This window comes from Hibiscus syriacus, unplaced genomic scaffold (assembly GCF_006381635.1).
Source record: "Hibiscus syriacus cultivar Baekdansim isolate YM2019G1 unplaced genomic scaffold, ASM638163v2 tig00000916_pilon, whole genome shotgun sequence".
Lineage (NCBI taxonomy): Eukaryota > Viridiplantae > Streptophyta > Magnoliopsida > Malvales > Malvaceae > Hibiscus > Hibiscus syriacus.
The window spans coordinates 2,577,892-2,599,627 of record NW_024061833.1 but is presented as its reverse complement, the minus strand read 5'-3'; the positions used below and the strand labels follow the sequence as shown (position 1 = coordinate 2,599,627).

At 37.6% G+C, this 21,736-nt stretch overlaps 1 protein-coding gene and 1 pseudogene across 1 annotated transcript; one reads left to right on the top strand and one right to left on the bottom strand.

The window, feature by feature from the left end:
- On the top strand, positions 1 to 6,662 carry LOC120118085 (probable transcriptional regulator SLK2). Its single transcript, XM_039138223.1, has 10 exons — positions 1 to 85; positions 713 to 1,726; positions 2,001 to 2,132; positions 2,347 to 2,395; positions 2,680 to 2,894; positions 2,975 to 3,043; positions 4,409 to 4,509; positions 4,899 to 4,992; positions 5,079 to 5,148; positions 5,620 to 6,662. Exons 2-10 carry the CDS (start codon positions 809 to 811, stop codon positions 6,531 to 6,533), a joined length of 2,562 nt encoding a protein of 853 aa, XP_038994154.1. The 5' UTR covers positions 1 to 85; positions 713 to 808; the 3' UTR covers positions 6,534 to 6,662.
- Positions 6,663 to 9,309: 2,647 nt separating this feature from the next.
- Positions 9,310 to 18,171, bottom strand: LOC120118107 (annotated as a pseudogene).
- Between the last annotated feature and the right edge of the window lie 3,565 nt (positions 18,172 to 21,736).

The window sequence follows — 21,736 nt, the reverse complement described above, 5'->3', positions numbered from 1 at the left end:
CATTTTTGTAAATTAAGTGAAAAAAGTAAAAAAGGTAAAGTTTAGCTTGTATTCTTCTTTTCTCGTCTGCAGCTCGCGATTTAAGGTTAATAGCTTCCCTTCTTCTTCTTCTTTTCATTTGTTTAATCCGTTTTATTTAATTAAAATAGTGTAAAAATTCTTTAGTTCGATTCTGCTTTGCTCGATCTCTAAAACCAGGGAAGTTTACTGTTTTTTCCGTTCCTTTTTTTTTTGAAGTGATTCTTGCTTGCTTTTTTTTTTTGTCTTATTGTTTAACTTGCTACTAATGGTTTAATTAAAGGTCAATTTGTAGTTGCTTCTGTTTGGACCCTCATTCTTTTTTTTTATAATTTAAATTGGATTGCACTTTGGGATATGGGTACGCGTGTGATCACTTTGGGAAAACTTTGATTAGTACTTTGTTCGCGTATTTTGTGATTTGATAGCTGATATGTGCTCTTAAAGTGCAAAGATTTTTGGTTTCGACTATTCTAGTTAGACATTATTGATTTAGTGAGTTGGTTTCAGAATTAGGTTTTCTTTTGGTTGTTGATTAATCTTCAAGATTTTGGGACTTGTTTTCACAGTGTTTCTAGTATTGAATGACTTGTCTGAGTGAAGTAATGTTAGAAAAGTTTGCAACTTTGTTCTCTTGAAGCACTGCAATTCAAATTCTTTTTTCTTATATTTACCTATCGTATATTGATTTTAGATATATGCATCAAATTGGTGAGGGTGTATTTATCATTATAAAGGTCTGGCTCTGAATAGCTATTTAGACACCAGCCAGCAGGGGGCAGTGCCTCCAATGGCACCTTCTCAGGTGGCTGGAGGGTTAACCCAATCTTCCTCGAGTTCTGGAATTTTCTCCCAAGGAGATGGGCAGTCTCAGGCTGTAGTTAACTCTCGCTTGAGCTCACCTTATGAGAACTCATCTAATTCAATTCCTGGAACTGGGCATCCTATTCTGGGTCCGGTTTTGGGCGATATAAACAGTGCGGTGTTGAACGGTGTGGCAACCTCAGGAGCTAGTGTTGGGGCAAGTTCTTTAGTCACAGACACAAATTCGGCGCTGTCAGGAGGTCCCCACTTGCAGAGAAGTGCTAGCTTTAATACCGAGTCATATATGTGCTTACCAGCATCGCCGATGTCGTTTTCGTCCAACTATATAAGCATGTCGGGTTCATCGGTAGTTGATGGATCTTCTGTAGGGCAGCAGTGCTCTCATCAGGACCCAAGTGTCCAACAAATGCATCACAGTCAGCCGCTGCAGCAAGGGGCCTCAACTGCTACATCTTTGCCTGCGTCACAAACCGGGCAAGTTTCACTTCCCATGGGTCCACGAGCCCCAGGGTCCTTCATGCAAGATCCTAATAATCTATCTCAGGTGCAGAAGAAACCTCGATTAGACATCAAGCAAGAAGACAGTTTGCAGCAGCAGGTGCTGCAACAGTTGCTGCAAAGACAGGATTCCATGCAGTTGCAAGCTCAAAACCCGCAATTACAAGCTTTGATCCAGCAACAGAGACTTAGGCAACAGCAACAAATTTTGCAGTCAATGCCACCATTGCAGAGAGCACAGTTGCAGCAGCAGCAAATGCAGTTGAGGCAGCAATTGCAACAACAGGGCATGCAGCAAGTAGCTGGAATGAAGCGTCCATTTGATGGTGGTGTATGTGCTCGCCGGCTGATGCAATACCTATATCACCAACGGCAAAGGCCACCTGTGAGTTTATGTTTTTTTTATTTTCTACATCTCGTGGCTAAGCATCTTGAATTTTAATTGGTTTCATTTAACAGTTTCGCTGCTCTTGAAGATTGCATTTTTTGTGGAAATATGTATACTTAGTTAATTTGCTGCTGTCATGAAGTTATCATCCCCACCCCCTTTTGTGTGTAGAAATCTACCATATACTATCTTCTTGTTGCAGAATTGACATCAACTCATTTTCAACTTGGTAATTGCTGAGAATCCTATTATGTCTCCCTTGATTTTGTAGGATAATGCATTTGTGTACTGGAGGAAATTTGTTGCAGAGTATTATTCTCCTAGTGCAAAGAAAAGATGGTGTTTGTCACTGTATGATAATGTTGGGAGTCCTGCACTTGGTGTTTTCCCTCAAGCTGCTATGGTTAGTCTTTATGCTTTTTTCCTCAAGTTTGTTTGTAACATATGAAAATTATCTTAATGTCATGAAGTGTAGGGCCTTTTTCTTGAATTGTTTGCACTGATTTGGTATCCTGCATGCATTCTTCTGCATGAATAATAATATCCATCAGTTGGGTTCTTGATTTTTTACTCGTCTTATATCAGTAGAATTCTGATTTTCTTTATGTAAATTTCAGGATGCCTGGCATTGTGATATTTGTGGGTCTAAGTCTGGAAGGGGCTTTGGTAAGAGATTTATGTGCTTTTGCTTGTAGAGAATATTCATTTTGGTAGGAATTACATTTTAGGAGTACGGTAAGAAACAAAAGGTGGTCCTTATTTTATATTTGGTATAGGATGCTATCTGCAGTAAATTCATTCCTTTCTTTTCATTGATTTTCATTTTTATCTGTCACACTTCTGTGATTATATAATATCCTTTTTTTCTCTCCTTATATATTGACATATTGGATGGTACTTGACAACTGACCACTTGATTTTAACCCAAGTAAATGCTCTCATGTTTACAGAAGCAACTTTTGAAATACTCCCCAGACTTAATGAAATCAAATTTGGTAGTGGAGTGGTTGATGAGCTTCTGTTTTTGGACTTGCCTCGTGAGTGTAGATTGCCTTCTGGAATAATGATGTTGGAGTATGGAAAAGCAGTCCAGGAGAGTGTATATGATCAGCTTCGTGTTGTTCGTGAGGGGCAGCTTCGCATCATATTCACTCAGGACTTAAAGGTTAACAAAAGCTTATTCACATTTTGCAGTTTTTATTTCTACTACTTAGTGAATAATCTATTGGCACTTCCCTTTTGCAGATATTATCTTGGGAATTTTGTGCACGTAGACATGAAGAACTTTTTCCGCGTCGTTTAGTTGCACCTCAGGTACTAAAATTTGCACCTTATTAGCTCTAAGTTCCTGTTGACGATTCTTCTGCAAATACACGGTCACTCCTTTGCTATTTCTCTTGCATTTTGTAAGAGTTATGATGTTATTTCTTTAATTATGGTTGTATCATGTATAATTGTACATACAATTGTATTTACGTTTTTAATGAAAGATGAGAAATCGTATAAGTAGGACAACTGAAAGTCACTTGCAATGGCTGACATATTTACTTAAATAAACCGTAAGTGGTGTTATTTTAGTCCTGCCTTGTTTTCTTTATTTAGATTTGCATAGCACAGATACCAAATTGAGTAGAACATGTAAGGGAAAGAGATAGAATAGAGAGAAACATTTAGGGATGAACAAACGATATTGAGAGAGAAAGCCCTAGGGAACGAAACCTGAAAGATTCAATTGTAATTAAATCCTATGAAAGGGAAAAGTAGGAGTTTTGAAGTTTTCTTGCAATGTGTTTGGGATCTGAAGGTAAAAGATTTTGGAGTAAAAGAGGTGAAAGAATTGAAGAGTACAGTAGTGAAAACTCGAGAGTTATGCGCTATTATATTGCATATAAACCATGACTAAAATACGTTTTTGAGTCACAAAAGGATTACCAGTATTCTAATACATACCCTTCCAATTGAGGTAACTTCCAAAATGAGGATTTTGATGTAATCTTATGTTTCTTATTAATGAAGAATAAGGCACTCTTTTCCTCCTTCTGATAAAGGAACTCATTTTGAGTTCCTTAAATCATGAAGGGGTTTTTTAATGAGGCCTTCAATTCCTATAAAAAAAAATGAGGATTTTGATTATCTACTGCAGGTTAGGGATAAAAGAATTCGAACAAGGTAGGTTAAACCCTTTACTCCTTTCTGCTCTGCTCTATTTTATCCCCTTTACATCCCAAGACGCTGTAAATTTTCCTCTGAATGCGTTGATAGTATTTGGGATTATAACAAGAAAGCCCAAAATAGTGTTTTCCACTTGATGTTATCCTTTAAAAAGGAGCAGGGTAAAAATAAAAACGGGTTTTGGTGCTTTCATTTTATTCTCTTTTTTTTTCTTCATTTTTTTGGTAAGTGGTAGAGGTTGCCACAGATCGAACCTGAGATCTAATGACTAAAACGATGTCCCTTGCCAATACACCACAGGCTTGGTTGATGCTGCTTTCATTTTATTCTAATCTCTAAGTTTGCATTCTTTTGGCATGTGTTTGAGGTTTTAATTATTCTATCTTAAAAAAATAAAGAAAACGAACTTCCTAAATCATATATGGTTTTAACATATTTGATCATATGTTGTTTGTTTTAATTTCTTTAAGGACACCTGATATAAATCGACCTTTGTAAATCATGTAGGTAAACCAGTTACTTCAGATAGCACAGAAGTGCCAGAGCACAATTTCTGAAGGTGGATCTGAGGGGGTTTCTCAGCAAGACTTGCAAAAAAACAGCAATATGTGAGTCAATGGAACTAATGTGAAATTCTTTCTTTGCCATGAACTAGTGTCACGTATCAGATTCTTTTTGTTAGAGCCCTTAAGCTTTCAAGAGATTACTTGTTTCAGAAACCGTGAAAATATGGTTTTTCTGATTGTTACTCTCTTTGAGTGCAATTAAGCCAAAGATGCACCAAAAAAAGTGATTTTGCAGGGTTTTGAAATATTGCTGTTTGTTTTAGTTGAGCTTTTGGTTGTAGGACATTATAAGTTCTTATTTATTTATTTTTTAATTAAGGACTAAGTGAGTAGTTGTTTACCAAAAAAAGTGAGTAGTTTTGTTATTACATGGTTATTTACTCAATTGAACTTTGCTGATTCAACATGATTACATGGCTGCTTTATCTTAGGGTCCTGACAGCTGGACGGCAGCTTGTGAAGAGTTTGGAGTTACAGTCGCTGAATGACTTGGGTTTTTCGAAAAGATATGTCCGGTGTTTGCAGGTACAGTTTTAGCTTTTTGCATTTAACTTTCAGTTCATAGCTATTCATTTTGAGTTTCCTTACAATTTTTGCATAATTTGTTATAGATTGCCGAGGTTGTTAGTACCATGAAAGATCTAATAGATTTTTGTCGAGAACACAAGGTTGGGCCAATTGGTAAGTTGTGCATTTGCCTTACTGTCCTCTGACATTTTGATAGTTTTATTTTATTCATCACATCAAGTGGTCACAATCATGGAATTGCATTTAACAGGCAACTGCTTTTAATTCTAACTATAATGCGGCATGCTTTCCTCTTTTATTAATGTCTAGAAAATAATAATTCCGTCTTCAGCTGCCTCAAGTAGACGTAGTGTTTCGTTTTTCGTTTTTGGGTTAATATGCAAAACTGGCTACTTAATTATACCAGTTTTATGGTTTGGTACCTGTTGAAAAAAAATTAATGATTTGATATTCAACTTTGCTCCTTTGAAGCATTTTGCACCATTTATTGTTGTTGGTCAAAATCGTTCATTTGCATCATCTACCTATTGGTTAGGAACTATGGTTATTTTATATGAATTGATGCGAGAAAAACTATATAGCTTTGATCCTAACCATGTGCTTGCTTAAAACCCATATTTGCAGATGGCTTGAAAAACTATCCTAGACATGCCAGTGCAGCCAAGCTCCAAATGCAAAAAATACAGGAAATGGAGCAGTTAGCGAACGCTCAGGCTCTGTCAACTGACAGGAATACCCTAAATAAGTTAACGACACTCAGTCCTGGAATAAACAACCCAATGGGTAGCAGCCAGCAGCAGATGGTTGGTCGAGGAACTTTAAGTGGTTCAGCACAAGCTGCTTTGGCACTTTCTAACTACCAGAATATGCTCAGTAGGCAGAACTCGATGAATTCAATTCCTAACTCACTCAATCAGGAAGTCTCGTCTTCCTTCAATAATTCTAACCAGAGTCCATCTTCAAATTTCCAAGGACCTGCTACGGTGTTATCAGGATCCATGCAGACCCTGCCTGCTAGTGGCTTATCGAGTCTCCATTTACCAACTCAAAAGCAGCAGCATCAGCAGCAGCTTACAGTAAGCGGTGATAACTTAATCCGAAAGAACCATCCGTCGCTCTCTCAGGGTAACCAGATTTTTCAACAACAGATGATTCAGCAGCTGTACCATGAGATGTCTAATAACAATACCGGAGTTCAACAACAGCAACAGCAGTTCCCGAGTGGGCAGAATGGGAATACCAGTTCGGGAAGAAATGGATTGGGCTTTGGTAGCAAAACCACTGCTCAACCAGCTGCTGCCACCTCTAATGCATCGGGAAGTGCAGCTGGGCTTGCCCCTAGTCGAAGCAACAGTTTTAAAGGTGCTACAAACAGTGACTCCTCAGCAGCTGGTGGCAACGCTGGATTCAACCAGAGAGCACCTGATTTGCCTCAGGGTCTCCATTTGCAGGACGATTTAGTTTCGGATATAGCTCAAGAGTTCTTGGATAGCGGGTTTTTTAACAGTGAACTTGACGATTATGGCTGGAAGGCATGACTAACATTATGTGGCCCAATTAAGGGTTATACCATTCGGTGAGTATTGGAGCAAATTGTTGTACAGAGCATTGGACATAGCTGCTCTTTCTTCCCATTGTTTTATCATTCTCAACCGCTTTAATATGGCATTGTTGTGACAACACTTGCTTTGTCTTTCAGTAGGGATTTAGGTATCAATTTCCTTTTTTAAAGATTTCCAGTTTTCAAGTCTTTCAAGTGTAATCTATTGAACAGTTTCTGTTTCATATAATATGATGTTTACATGTTTCACTGCCCAGAATTCATTGCATTAGCAAAAGGAGCTGCTCTAGAATGTAGTGTATCATTTGATATCTAATAATTATTCGATTAATTTTTTTTTTATAGAAGTTGGAGGTCTCATTAAAAACTCCATTCGTATTCTTTCACATACTTAGAAGTATGTTGAAGGACATTGGAAGGAAGAAAAGAGTCTCATATTTTATTAAACATAATACCAAATACATATGGTAACACCGAACCCTCATACAGGAATAAAAGCCATTACAAAAATCATCACCTAAAAATCTTTCAGCTTCGAACAAAAAGCCCCTAAGACAATAACCCTATTTCTAAAATACACCTGAAGATGAAAGATAACATAGCAAAATAAAAACCAATAATTACAACCACAAACTAAAAAAATGCCTCTGAATGCAACTGCCAAAAAAGTCACGACCCAATTGGAGGAACAAGCTCAAGTGAAACATCACAATCTTCAGGGACCCAAGAATTAGGTTTGAAATAAGGCTCAACTTCATGCACCAATATATTGAATAAATTTGCACCGACCTTCAACTCCAACATCTCATCAATTCTCCCTTGGGCCTTCGTGAGTATTTGAATTTTAGCTTGATCAAAAGACGTTGGAAACTCACAACTGTTGTCGACTGCTATTAACTTGCCCCACTTAGTTGCAATGTTTTTGAAGGTATCCCAATTCCAAGCATGGAAAGGAATACCTTCACAAACTACCCACACACGACGTCACTCCACCACTAGGCTCTCCGACCAAGTTTCCACTCTGGAAAACCACTCTGCTAGAAGCTCTAACTTATCATCCTTCACGCTTCTCAACAAAACAAAGTCTTGAAAAACCAATAGAACTACATTACCAGTAGCCCTCATTAGCGTGAAACCAACTAGTCCTTTGGCTTGTATTTGGTTAGCAAGATTACCAATCTTGATAAATTTCTTGCACCACCCTACAAGACAGTTACTCAACATGTTAAGGTTATCTTCGTCCACAACGCCCTCAACTTCACAGTGTTTAATCCTCGAAATATCTTCTAACCCAGACTTACGTTGAACAACTGTCGAGGACTTTCGCCAGTAAGACTGTCGGGGTTTATATTTAGCCAAAGAGACTCTAATTTTACTGCCATAAATAAGATTACCATTCATCATTGAAATCGTTATCCTTGCTTCTTCAATTGTAGCATAGCGAATAAACCCAAAGCGAACCCCATTCGAGTTCCTCTTTTTAAGAATGAATGCATCAATAACTTGACCATATGTGCCAAAAATAAATCCAAGTCTCTTCCAATGTAACTTTTCCGGCAGGTTCTTAATGAATAGCGTAACGCATCCACTTTTTTACCAATTACTACCATTTGTATAATCATCCTTCCTCCAATTTTGAAATCCATTTATTCTCATTCTCGTTACTTCAAAAGATTTATCTTTGAACTACCCCTTCGTGGTTATCCCCCTGGTTCCAATATGATCTACAACAGCAGCAGAAAGAATGGGTGTTGCTTCAACTAACGAAAGCCTCTCAATCCTATCATTCCCACCTTGCGAAGGAGACATACCACTATAATCAATCCTAACAGCAGGTGATTGCAAATCTAATGTTCCTTTACCAGAACATTTTTCCAGAGAACTGGTTGAAAGAAGCTGCTCACCCGACCTCGCAGAAACGACTCTTACATTTTGCTGATTTTGGTGGGAAGGAGAGTGCTTGTAGGTAGTGTCGTCCGGCTCAACTGTCCAACCTGCCTCTCGGGCCAAGGCTGTCAGAACATCATTCATATCAGAGCGAACGAGAATAGGGAAATTACTATATTTCCTCAATCCGACCAGCATGCGTCTGGTGAAAGCTCGCCTATTCTGTTTCCAAAGCTTTATCATCTCCTTTTCAATCTTCCTGTCACGTTTTTCTTTACCAGAATATGAAGAAATGGTTGCACCGTCGAATCTAGAGGGAGTACTAGTGTGACTCATAGAGATTGCACCTACCGCAGCTGATGCAGAGAGCTCTCGAGTTCGCCTGGTCTGAGACGGGGGTTGTGGATCCATGGTGAAGATAGGACAAAAACAGAAAGATGGAGGACAGGGTAATATCTTGTCGAACCAGTTCACTAGTTCTGGTCGTTACAAGACGTTGTGCCCAGTGGAGAGGCAGTGTCACGCTCAGACGGCGGGAAGCGACTTTAGTCGGCAGTGGACTTCGTTGAGATCTGCGTTGATAGAATGACTCTATCGCAAATCTAAGACCAGAAATGAACTCACCCTAAGCCGACAATCTTCCCAGAACAAAACGGTTTCAAACGGTGATCGGAGTGTGGCGACGGACAGCTGACGACGGCGGCAGGTTGCGGACGACGACGACGGACAACAGGTAGATGTCGGAGGAAGAGAAGAAAAATATTCAAAGACGCCTGGGCTCGAGTTTGAAATTTGAAAACACCTAGGTTAGAGAGAAGCTAGAGATTCTCTCACTAACACGTGACATTTGAAAAAGATTTAGAAAAAAATAACACTAATTTTGAAGTAATTAGTATTATCTGCCTTGATTACCTAAATCTCATCCGAAATTCACTAGGGTATATCAATACAGAATCTACACAAAGACCTCCTTTTGTATGTGTACAATCAATTTGCATCATCGAATACTTGATTTTCGTCAAGGAACTCGAGTCATTGGGGACAACAAAATCACTCACGTGATAATGAATCCATTTCCCGGGTCCATACAGGTAACACTCCAATGATGCTTGTTGGACTGTCGATGTCAAGAGTTGGAACCGTACATGGCTCGGCGACCGAATCTTCTTGAAGTTTTGCCTAGGTGCAACCTAAAGAATACACTATAAGATCCCGGTGGAAACTCAAACTCTAGTTCTCCGACCACTTCGAACCACCAAATTTGTTGAAGATATACAACCGTCTCGAATGTATAAACATATTAAATATAATTAATATTTGATTTTTTTTGTTTAAATTATAGATTAAATCACGAGTGGAGTGACAAAAGTCCATGAGATTTTACTTTTATGAGTAGATAATATTCGTTATACAAGCTACTAGGGGTAAAATGTATCTTTAACTCTCATTAGGTAAGGCATCTACTCTACACAACATATATATATACTTAAAAGATAAGGGAAGTAATCAGAGCATATAATTAGTGGAAGAGAAAATAACCTCAGTGACCAAAAATCCCATATAATATACGATTTTAACCAACTTTTTCCGGATTTGCCAAAATGACCAACAAAATCGCAATGCGATCGCTAATTCGCAACGCGATCTCCATTATCGCAAATCAGTTTCCAGATTCGCAACGCGATTATGACTATCGCAATGCGATTTTCCAATTTCGCGTTGCGATTTTCCCAATTCGCAATGCGAATAAGTAAATCGCAATGCAAATTTGGAAAATCGCAATGCGATACTGACTATCGCAACGCGATAATTCAAAATCGCAATGCGATTCTGACTTTCGCAACGAGATTCTGACTATCGCAACGAGATAATACAGAATCGCAATGCGATTTTCAAAGTTCGCAACAGGTTTTAGTTTCGCAACACAAATTTTTTGGGTATATATCTACGCACCAGCAACAACTCATAACCTAAATCCCTAAATCGCAACTCATTCCATCTCCATCTATCACTCTCTCCGGCGACATCCGTTCCTATATTCGTTCCTACATCCTTCCCCATCCGACAACAGGTCTTAGTTTCGCAGCTCGTTTGTTTAGTAAATTAATTTACAACCATGAAATCATCTAATGTTGATCATGTTTGGAAAGATTTGTGTTTTGGAAGGTCATGGGAGAATATTCATGGTGTTTTACAATATATGCCTTTACCCATGAATCTTCAACTAAAACTGTCATTAAAAAAGTTAACTTATGAAACTCTAATGTTACGTGTTTCAAAGAAATTGAATTTAGAGCCCCTAAGTGGATTTAGGCTATCTTATCAGAGAAAAGGTAAAGTTTATTTGTTAACCGACAATGAAGATGTTGAACGATTCATTGCTTACATTAGTGTTTCAAGTGATGATGTTACATTGTATGTTGTTGAACCTAGAAGTAGTATTGTTGGGTCAGTAGCGGGTAGTAATCAACTAAGTTTTTCTCAAAACCCACAACCTTTCTCTAATCCAAATCCCAATAAACTTTCAGCACCAAATTCCGGTTTTCGTATTGACCAATTAGACGATGATGAGCCAACAGAAAAAATTGTGAGTACTAGTCAGTATTCGAAATTTGATCTTGGTCAATACCCGGACTTTGATATTGGTCAATACTCGGATTTTGATGATGTTTCAGAAGAAGAAACAGACCTTGCGTGTAATGATTTTGATATTGGTCAATACCCGAATTTTGATGATGAAACAGCCGTTGTCGAGGAAGATGTTGTTGATGATAATGAGGAAGTTACGACTGTGAATTAACATGTTGAACATCCATTCTGTAATTCATATAATCCTGAAGAAGAAAAAGTCCCGAAGAAAAGAAAATACCACGGGAGTATAACTGGAATATGCCAGAATTACTTCAGATACCGGAAGAAGAGTTGGTAAAGAAAGCAGTTGATTGTTACACAAAAGTTATTCGTATCAAGAAAGATGATTGTTTTGATACAAAGGAAGACTTGAAGATAGCTTTGTATACGAAATGTGTGGAAGATGGCTATCAACTAAAAGTTAACAAATCAAGCAAATATCGTTTCGAAACAAGGTGTATGATTGACAAAAACTGTACGTGGCGTATGATTGCAAAGAGGATAAAAGATTGCGAAATGTTTCAAGTTAGGACTTTTATTGATAAACATACATGTTCAAGAACCCAAGTTTTTCCTCACCATAGACAGGCAAACAAAAAGGTGTTTGGTGGTTTTCTGGCTGAGTTAATGTTTTTGAATGGCAGGGTATATCGGGGACATGAAATTGTGACTGACATGAATGCTCGGTTCAAGATTAGTTTCTCATATTCTCAAGCTTGGAGAGCCAAATGTTATGCCTTGGAATTGTTGAGGGGGTCGCCAGAAGCATCGTTTGCCCAACTGCCGGCTTATTGTCACAATTTAAAGCTGAAAAATCATGGGTCGGTAACTCATATCAAAACAGATAGAGATTGACGCTTTGAGTTGCTGTTTATCACCATTGGTGTTGCGGTTAGTAAATCAATATAATTCTGTTGACTCATTTTTTGTTAGTTACATGCATTTCACATTTAAATGATTATATTTCTTGTGTATATTATTTTGTAGATTCGTTCGTTTATTACTTGCATGCGCCCAGTTATTATAGTTGACAGAGCACATTTGAAAGGTCGATACCTTGGAGTAAACTTATTAGCAGTAGCCATGGATGCTAACAATGGGATATTGCCAATAGCTTACGGGGTTGGCAAATCTGAAACCTCTAATTCATGGACATGGTTTATGGGGCATCTTAGGGATTGTATAGGTCCTATTAGCAATCTGACAATCATATCCGATAGGGCAAACTCAATTGACAACGCTGTTAGAAGGTGTTTCTCAGATGCTTTTTATGGACTTTGTGGTGTTCATTTGTATAGAAATCTAAAATCAAGGTCTGCTGGTATAAAAAATACAAATGGATATACTGGAAGGCTGTAAAAGCTTATCGGGAAGTGGATTTTAATAAGCATATAAACTGTTTAAAACGTGTTTTGCCTCAGTGTGCTCAAACACTAGAAGATGTCGGGTTTGAAAGATGGTCAAGAGTACATCAACTTGGAGCAAGATATGGTTTCATGACGTCTAATAGTGCAGAATCAATCAACGCTCTAAGTCGTCATTCCCGGAAATTACCCATTACTATGTTAATGGAGTTTTTTCGAGCCTCTATTCAACAGTGGTACTACAAGAAAAGAAACCATGCAGGTATTATTTATTTAAATTCGTAACTTATCATATATTTTACTAAGTATTATTTATTTAAATTTACAGGAACATTGGAACATCGTGTTACACCATGGACAGAAAAAAAAGATAACGAAACGTGTTGTGAAGTCAACGTCATGGAGAGTTGAACCATGTTCAAACACTTTGTTTGAAGTACTGGATAATAACTTAAATAGGCTTGTCGATCTAAATGCAAAGACGTGTAGTTGTATGAAATGGCAAACATCTGGTTATCCGTATGACCATGTTATAAAAGTTTCTCTTCATCTAAACCAAGATGATTCAAGCGCATACGCTATGGATTGCTACACTACAGAAGTATATCGACAGACTTATGGCGAGATTGTCTACCCTATTCCACATCCTTCTGAGTGGGACATACCAGATGACTTACAAACAGTTTTGCCACCAGCCATGGATAGAAGGCTACCTGGCTGACCAAAAAGTCACGATCGTATACCGTCTAAGGGTGAAGAGAAGAAGAGATCGACATGCAGTCGGTGCAAGGAAAGTGGTCATATAAGGTTGACATGTGGATCACCAGTGTCATCACAATCATCTTTTCCTCTACCAAAATATGGATCCTCATAAAAATCCAAAGCTCATATGGTGTCAAGCAAAAGGCAATCAAAATCGCCATCATCTTTAAAATCCAAATCACAGCTGGCTTCACCTTTTGGGACTGTTAACTTAGGTGATTTTTAAATGCAAACGTTGTATTATGTAGATTTTATGTGTGAACTTTTAACATTTTCAGTTAGGCATGTATTAGTAACTTGAGTTTGAAAATTGCTATGATCTGTTCAGTTGTTATCACTTATTAGGTAATCATTTGACTATCGCAACACGGAAATGACGTTCGCAATCATCTTAATGTCTATCGCAACGCGGAAATGACTATCGCAATGCGAAATGAAAATCGCAACGAGAGAATCGCAATGCGAAATGAAAATCGCAACGAGGGAATCGCAAAGCGAAATGAAAATCGCAACGCGAATTTAGTTTCGCATTGCGATTTTAGTTTCGCGTTGCGATTTTCATTTCGCATTGCGATTCTCTCGTTGCGATTTTTATTTCGCATTGCGATAGTCATTTTTGCCTTCAACATAATGCAGATTGAAATCAACAAAATCAACCATTACATTTCAATCAATTAAACAAGCACAAATAAGAATTATGTTCACATCAATTAAACAAATCATCTTTTACAAATCATCTTTTACAAATCAATTAAACAATCAAAAAATAAGCAATAATTCTTATTTCCTCATATACTATTGAATCAACTTTTGCAGCCATACATCATTTTCACGCAGCTCACTTCTGAGATTAACCTGCAGAAACCAAACATTTGCTCAAACAACACTTTCTACACATCTAAAACCTACAAACAGCAAATTATTGAATTCTAGGTACTTAACCAAACATTTTCAAACCACAAGCCTATAAACTTACCAATTGTTTATGGACATTTTTATAACGCGGATGCATGTAGGCAGTGTCTCGTATATATCGATCTAGCCATATAATGCCGAAACCACAAGCCTACTGCAGCTCTATCTCTATCGGTGGGAGGTAGATACTTTATACATCCTGTGATCAAACGCTCCAACGCCAAGCATACGAGAGGACCACAATCCCCTCTGGTCCTTTCGTTTGTTTGGTGCGGTCTCGTCTGCTAACTGTAATATTGAGCTTCTTTGGCTTCTTGTTTCTAGAACGAGTCCAATAATTTATCGCATCCAAGAATTTAGCCAAATGAGAGCTCCATCCCTTAATAATATCTCTTAAATCAGCCAATGATATGTAATTTATCATGCTGTCTATACTATTGCCTTAAGGATGGGAGCTGAAGCTCGACGAGAAGCCAATGTTTACGTTCCAAAACAGGGATAAACACCTGCAATCATAAGTAATAATTCATTCATTTGCGCACTTATTTATGAATACCTTTAAACTCAATCTAAAATAAATACTACCTTATCGACCTCCCACCATGCAGGATAAAGTTTAGCTTGTCCATTGCCCAACGCAAATGATTCATCCGTTGATTCTTCAAGTGAACGGCGTTAAAAGACGTCGGCATAATTGTATATCGTGTATTTCTTTAATTTTCCTTAAGTTTCCTAATTATTAGAATACGTGACACCCACGCATCGATATGCTGTTTTACAAAAAAAGACATATATTAGTAACTTACATAAATTTAAAAAAAAAAATCAAATTGAAATATAAGAAAAATAAGACTTACCCCTCCATCGAAATAGCCATGGTCTTCGACCCCTAATAATACGCCCCACCAAGACCGATCAAGCAACAAATAGATATCATCGTTGAGCTTGCATATGTCAGTGAAACACCCCTGGCTCCGCTCATGTAGATAAAAATCAACTACGGTCTTAGCCCAAAGGGTGTTATCCAGAATTGTGTCCGGTAGTTGTCTCCTCTCCACTTCAGATACCGGTATGGTACTGGCCGGTAACTCATACGAGAGCCAACTTGAATCCATCATGTCCGGCACGTCAGAGGGTTTCTCAAGAATCCTACATATGACGCCATGTGAATCGGGCTCTTGAATGGTGGGAGGGACCTCTTCAACGATGACAGTGGCCTCTTGAACGGTGGGAGGGGACTCTCGAGGAATGATAGGGGCCTCTTCAACGATAGGAGTGGACTCTTGAGGGATGACAGACGAGTTGGGCTTCTTCTTGCGGTGTCTTCGCACTATTGGGGTGTACGGAGACTTAATAGCACGTGCACGCCGTCTGATGCGTAAACTCTGTCGTGCAAGAAAAACCCGACGTAAAGCATCCACCTTATCGGTCCGCTAAATAATTAAATACAAATATCAGTAAATAAAAGACATGATATTTAAACAGTGAAAACAAAGACAAATATGTTTCAAACTTGCATTGAATTCACCCAAGTCATTATTCTATCATAGTTCACAAAATGCATCAGATAACAAAGGCAAATATGTTTCAAACTTGCAACACTGTCAACTTAGTATTTGTCTTTGTCTATTGGTTGAAGTAATGCAATTCATTCAAGTCATTATTCTATCGTAGACCAGTGATTAAGCAGAACTCTTTCCGCCCAAAACAAGTATACGCCGGTGGAAAATGAAATCATATCTCTTCCTCACCACGTTGTATACTGTCGGGTAGATCGCTAGTCATGGTCTGAAGCCACAAATTGGTCAAATTAACATCTCCACCCAGATGCTGTACTCTCAGCCATGGCCCGAATCAGGTTTCCTCAAACAATTTTCTTTGTGTAGGTGAAAGCTTCGAAGCAATTGTAGTGGCTAAGCTAACTTTATTCCTTAATGTCAATGAAGCCGAAAAAAATTTCTACAAAAACAATAAACATACCAAGTTAGATATACCAAAAACTACACTGTGAAGATATACCAAAAACAATAAACATAAATAGTAGTTTATTCTTGAAACTAAAATTTGCAACACTGTTTTGTCTTTTGGTTGAAATGAAAATCGCAACGAGATAATGAAAATCGCAACGAGATAATGAAAATCGCAACGCGGAAATGACTATCGCAACGCGAAATGACTATCGCAACGAGAGAATCGCAACGCGAAATGAAAATCGCAACGAGAGAATCGCAACGCGAAATGAAAATCGCAATGCGATTTTGGTTTCGCGTTGCGATTTTCATTTCGTGTTGCGATTCTCTCGTTGCGATAGTCATTTCCGCGTTGCGATTTTCATTCTCGAAACTATTCTTCTTCTGCATTACTTCAACCAAAAGACAAAACAAAGACAAATACTAACTTCACAGGGTTAAATACTAAACATTTTAACAGTATTGGCAGCAATCGAATGAATTTAATAAGAAATCTAAGTGAAATGGTTAATCTATTATTGAAATTACCAGTAAACTTATCATCAATTTCAATATGAAAAACCTAAAATAATGCAAAATTTTCAAAATAAAAATAATTAAAAAAACTAACCCTCGGAGGTTGATTTTCCATTTCTGAATGATTGTGAGGGATTTCTGACCGTGAATGGTTGTGAGGGATTTCGCCGGCGATGGGGACAGAAATCTTCAGAGATGGGGACGGATTTCGCCGTAGAGAGTGAGAGATGGAGATGGGACTGAGTGTTGTGATTTTAGGTTTGAGGTTATGAGTTGCGATTACTGTGGACGGCTCAGTTTCCGATATTAAGAAAAAATTCGTGTTTGGAATTTGAAAAAAAAATACGCGTTAATACGAATGGCGCTATGTAAATCGCATTGCGATAGTCAGATTCGCATTGCGATTTACGTATTCGCATTGCGATTTTCCTAATTCGCATTGCGATTTACTTAATCGCGTTGCGATTTACGTATTCGCATTGCGAATTATGAAAATCGCAACGCGAATACGTAAATCGCAATTCGAATTAGAAAAATCGCAATGCGAATACGTAATCGCATTGCGATTTACGTATTCGCATTGCGATTTTCCTAATTCGCATTGCGATTTAAGTAATCGCATTGCGATTTAAGTAATCGCATTGCGATTTAAGTAATCGCAACGCGATTTAAGTAATCGCAACGCGAATTTGGGAAATCGCAATGCGATAGTCAGAATCGCGTTGCGAATCTGGAAACTGATTTGCGATACCGGAGATCGCATTGCGAATTATCGATCGCATTGCGATTTAGTTGGTCATTTTGGAAAATCCAAAAAAGGTTGGTTAAAATCGTATATTATAAGGCATTTTTTGTCACTGAGGTTATTTTCTCTTAGTGGAATAAGCAAAAAACAGCCAACTTGGGTTTAGTCTATTTTAAGGTCTCAAGTAATAAGCATATAAAAAGATAATCAAAAAATTATTTTATAATTATTCGATAAATTTGATGGTCATTTGAACATAGTTTGGTGATTATCATTGTACTTTACCCCAACACTATTGTATTACCTGGATTCATCTGTTGGAATGTGATTCCAATATCTCCGATCATCAATCTCTGTTATTTTCAGTGCCTTGGTCGATACCGACAAGCAAAGCTTGCAGTTCTTTTTATCCAACCACACCTCCTTCAGAACAATAAAATTCATTTTACTCACAGGTTGTGATCAATCAACGAGGAAAGAATGATCAAAGCTACCTTGGTGTCGCCATCAAGACGATTACGCATGCACAATCTAGCAAAAGTCTCTTTCTTGCACAGAGACTCCAGACTCTAACCAAGAACTTTCTCCACCAGATACCTGTAATTCGATGGCAGCTACTTTTCCTACACGAAATCGATAGACGAAGCTCCACGGAAAGCCCTGTTAAGCCCCGCTAATCTGTAAATCTCCTGCGGATCCATATGCATGTATATGGACGATATGCAACTCTCAGGCACATCATCAAGACCGATCCTGAACTGAGAATCTACAGCTGCATGACCAGAAACACCAGCCCCCATAAAAACACACACTCGTGCAGTTTAAGAAGATTAACGAAAGCAGGGGTTGTGTGTCTCAAGGAAGGGTTTAAAGGTAGAGGAAAAGGTAAATAAAGCAGGAAACAAGGGGAGAAATCAAAGAAAAGGGCACCAGTTTCTTCATGTTCAAAGGGAAACAAGAGGATTCTTTAGCAAATCAAAGATTTTGGAGTCTTTGAGGAGAGAAAAAGGAAAGGGATAAAGGTGGAGTGAGTGATCAATATTAATATTCTCCACTTGACGAAAGGTGAGAAAGGGTACGTTAATATGATCGTGCATGGATAACGTGTGTAGATGTACACATTATACGACTAAGAAGATTAGGTAAGTATCAAATTTTCAAAAATTTAAAAGTATAAGGATTCAAATAATTAAGGAATTGTTATTATTCTTACAGGTCCTTAAATTTTCAAATTTTCAAAAATTTAAAAGTATAAGGATTCAAAAAATTTAAAAGTATCAAATGATTGAGTCTCTTAAACTGATGTTACCTTATAATCACTTCATACTGAAAAGAAATTAAATTGAATTATATAAATTAAATCTATAAGTGCAAGAGTTGAAAGAATAAATTGTCCTAAAATGTATATTTGATATTGTAGGTTATGCAATAGATAAGTTAGTATTTTAATATAACACTAACTCTTAGAAAGTTAGATAGATGAGGATAACTACTAAGTAGTTTACTTCTAATAGAAAACCTACTCCTAACTTTTCCTATAAAAATATGTATTTTCACCATTCACAATATATAATAAAAAGAGTTCCTTTTCTCCTCCACTATGTTGTTTACTCTTTATCAACATGGTATTAGCTAGGTGATCGATCCTTCATCTAAATATAGCCTATTTTTTTACCCTAAATCTAGCCGTCAATCATGAATTCCACCACTTCTTCATCGGAGGTCACTTCGGAATTCCTCATTAATTCACCCCATTCTGATGTTTCTTCCGCCTCTATCACCTGTCACCGATTGAATGATGACAATTATATCCCTTACTCTCAAACTACTACTCGGCCAAAGAAGGGGAGACCTTGGTGTGACTATTGTAAGAAGGTTGACCATCTGCGAGATTCCTGTTAAAAATTACATGGCAAGCCTACTGATGGGAAGTCTTCAAAACAGAATCAACAACGTGATACTCAAGAAAATTGTGTTGTAAATACTGATTTACAAGGAAGTTCGTTTACTAAAACACAAATGGAATAGTTGCAGCAGTTTTTTAGTCAGTTAAACACTCATTCCCAATCAAAACCTGCAGGTAGAATTCCTTCTGCTACTTTGGCTAATACATCCACCACTCCTACTTGGGTTGTGGATTCTGGTGCAAGTGATTATATGACAGGTGATCTTCGGCTCTTTCACACTTTTCATGCCGACTCGTCTATCTCTCATATTCGAACAGTTGATGGTTCTCTATCCGGTGTTGTCAGTCATGGGTCTATTCGAATAAATCAAGACATTTTGTTATATCATGTTCTTTATGTTCCCAATCTCACTTGCAATCTTATCTCCATTAGCAAGTTGTCTGCCAATATATGTTGTATCACGAAATTTAACTCTGATTTTTGTGAATTTCAGGATTCTAGCTCGGGGAAAGTGATTGGCAGTGCTAGGCTTTGTGGGGGTCTTTACCTACTTCCAACAACTTTATTTTCCCACTCATCTACTTCCTACCATGTTATACAACAATTTCCTTTACTTGAACCTTCAACCGATGTTATGTTATTGCATTTTCGTTTAGGACATCCCAGTTTCTTTTATCTTGCAAAATTGTTTCCACATTTGTTTGTCAATAAGAGTCTAAAATCTTTTTCTTGTGATATTTGTCCAATTGCTAAACAAACTATGAGTGTTTATCTACCTTCTCTATATAAACCGTTCAAACCATTTACCATGATCCATAGTGATATTTGGGGACCATCTCGAGTCGCATCTTTACATGGGTTTCGGTGGTTTATTTCATTTATTGATGATCACACTCGTACTACCTGGACCTTTCTCATGAAAACCAAATTTGAAGCTTGTGAAATATTTAAACGGTTTCATAAGATGGTTGAAACCCAATTTCAGTGTTCAATCCAAATTTTTCATTCTGACAATGGTAGTGAGTATTTTGCCAATGTTTTGGGTTCTTTCTTTCAGGAAACCGGGATTATTCATCTTACTTCGTGTGTCAATTCTCCTCAACAAATTGGGATTGCTGAGCGAAAAAACATGCATCTTCTTGAGGTTACTCAGTCTCTACTTTTTTCCACAAATGTTTCTAACTATTTTTAGGGGAAACCCTTTTAACTGCCACTTATTTGATTAACCGTCTCCCTAGTAAACCGTTACAATTTAAGTGTCCGAGAGATGTTTTTCTTCAGTTTTTTCCCAATTTTAAACCTATGACTTCATTGTTACCCCTTAGAGTTTTTGGTTGTACTGTGTTCGTTCATAACAATGTTTCTTTCAGGTCCAAATTAGATCCTCGAGCATTTCGGTGTGTGTTTCTAGGTTATTCATCGACTCAAACGGGCTTTCGATGTTATTATCCTCTTACAAAGAAATTTTTTATTACTATGGACGTTACTTTCCTTGAAAAAACACATTTTTTTCCTTAAAACTGCTATTCAGGGGGAGTCATATAATGAATATTAGTTTATTGACTCACAACAATTGTTACTTGATTTGCATCCAGCTCTTTTTGATCAATCAGCACTAGGGATGGCAAAAAAAACTCAAACCTGACGAGGAAAACCGAAAATCGAATTAAACGGCGACGGAGAAAAAACTGTTTATGGTAAATGGGGACGCGGACGGGTTTGGTAATCCCAGCCCCAATTACTCGGCCCGATACCCGTCCCGATAAATATTAAAAATAATTATTATATATATATAATATTAATAAATTTAATTTAAATTAAATATATATATATATATATAATATTTATATATTTAATTTAAATATATATATATACCCGGCCTGATACCTGTTTAAATAACTGTTTATGCTAAACGGGGATACATGTTTCCCCGCAATTTTCCCCGATTACCCGATGGGTACCCCCGTTTAAATCCCCATAATTTTTTAAACAGGGACGAGGGACCAAATACCTGGCCTGTTGCCATCCCTAATCAGCACCGTCAAACCAGTTAAACCAGTCGAATAAGCCTACAAAATCGCTACAGCCAGACCAAACAACACTACCGAACCCAAAAAACGTATCCTTGCCAAACCAGTCCACCGAAACACATTTACCTCGGCATGATCAACATATCACTTCGCCTCAAATACCTCAATCTGAGTTGCAAATTTACACGAGACGACAAAAACCAATTTCTAAATCAATCCCTGAACCTAATCCCGAGTCTCCCACACAGCATAGACACTGTCATGAACCGGAACCGAACGAGAATCCTTTGGAGAATGAATAAGGTAATCAGAGTTCTTCCACTGAATTAAATGCTTTAATTGATGATAATGACTTGTCGATTGCTCAAAGGAAAGGAGTAAGAAAATGCATAAATTATCCAATTGAGAGATTTGTTGCATATGGAAAGCTAACGCATTGTTTTAAGAACTTTA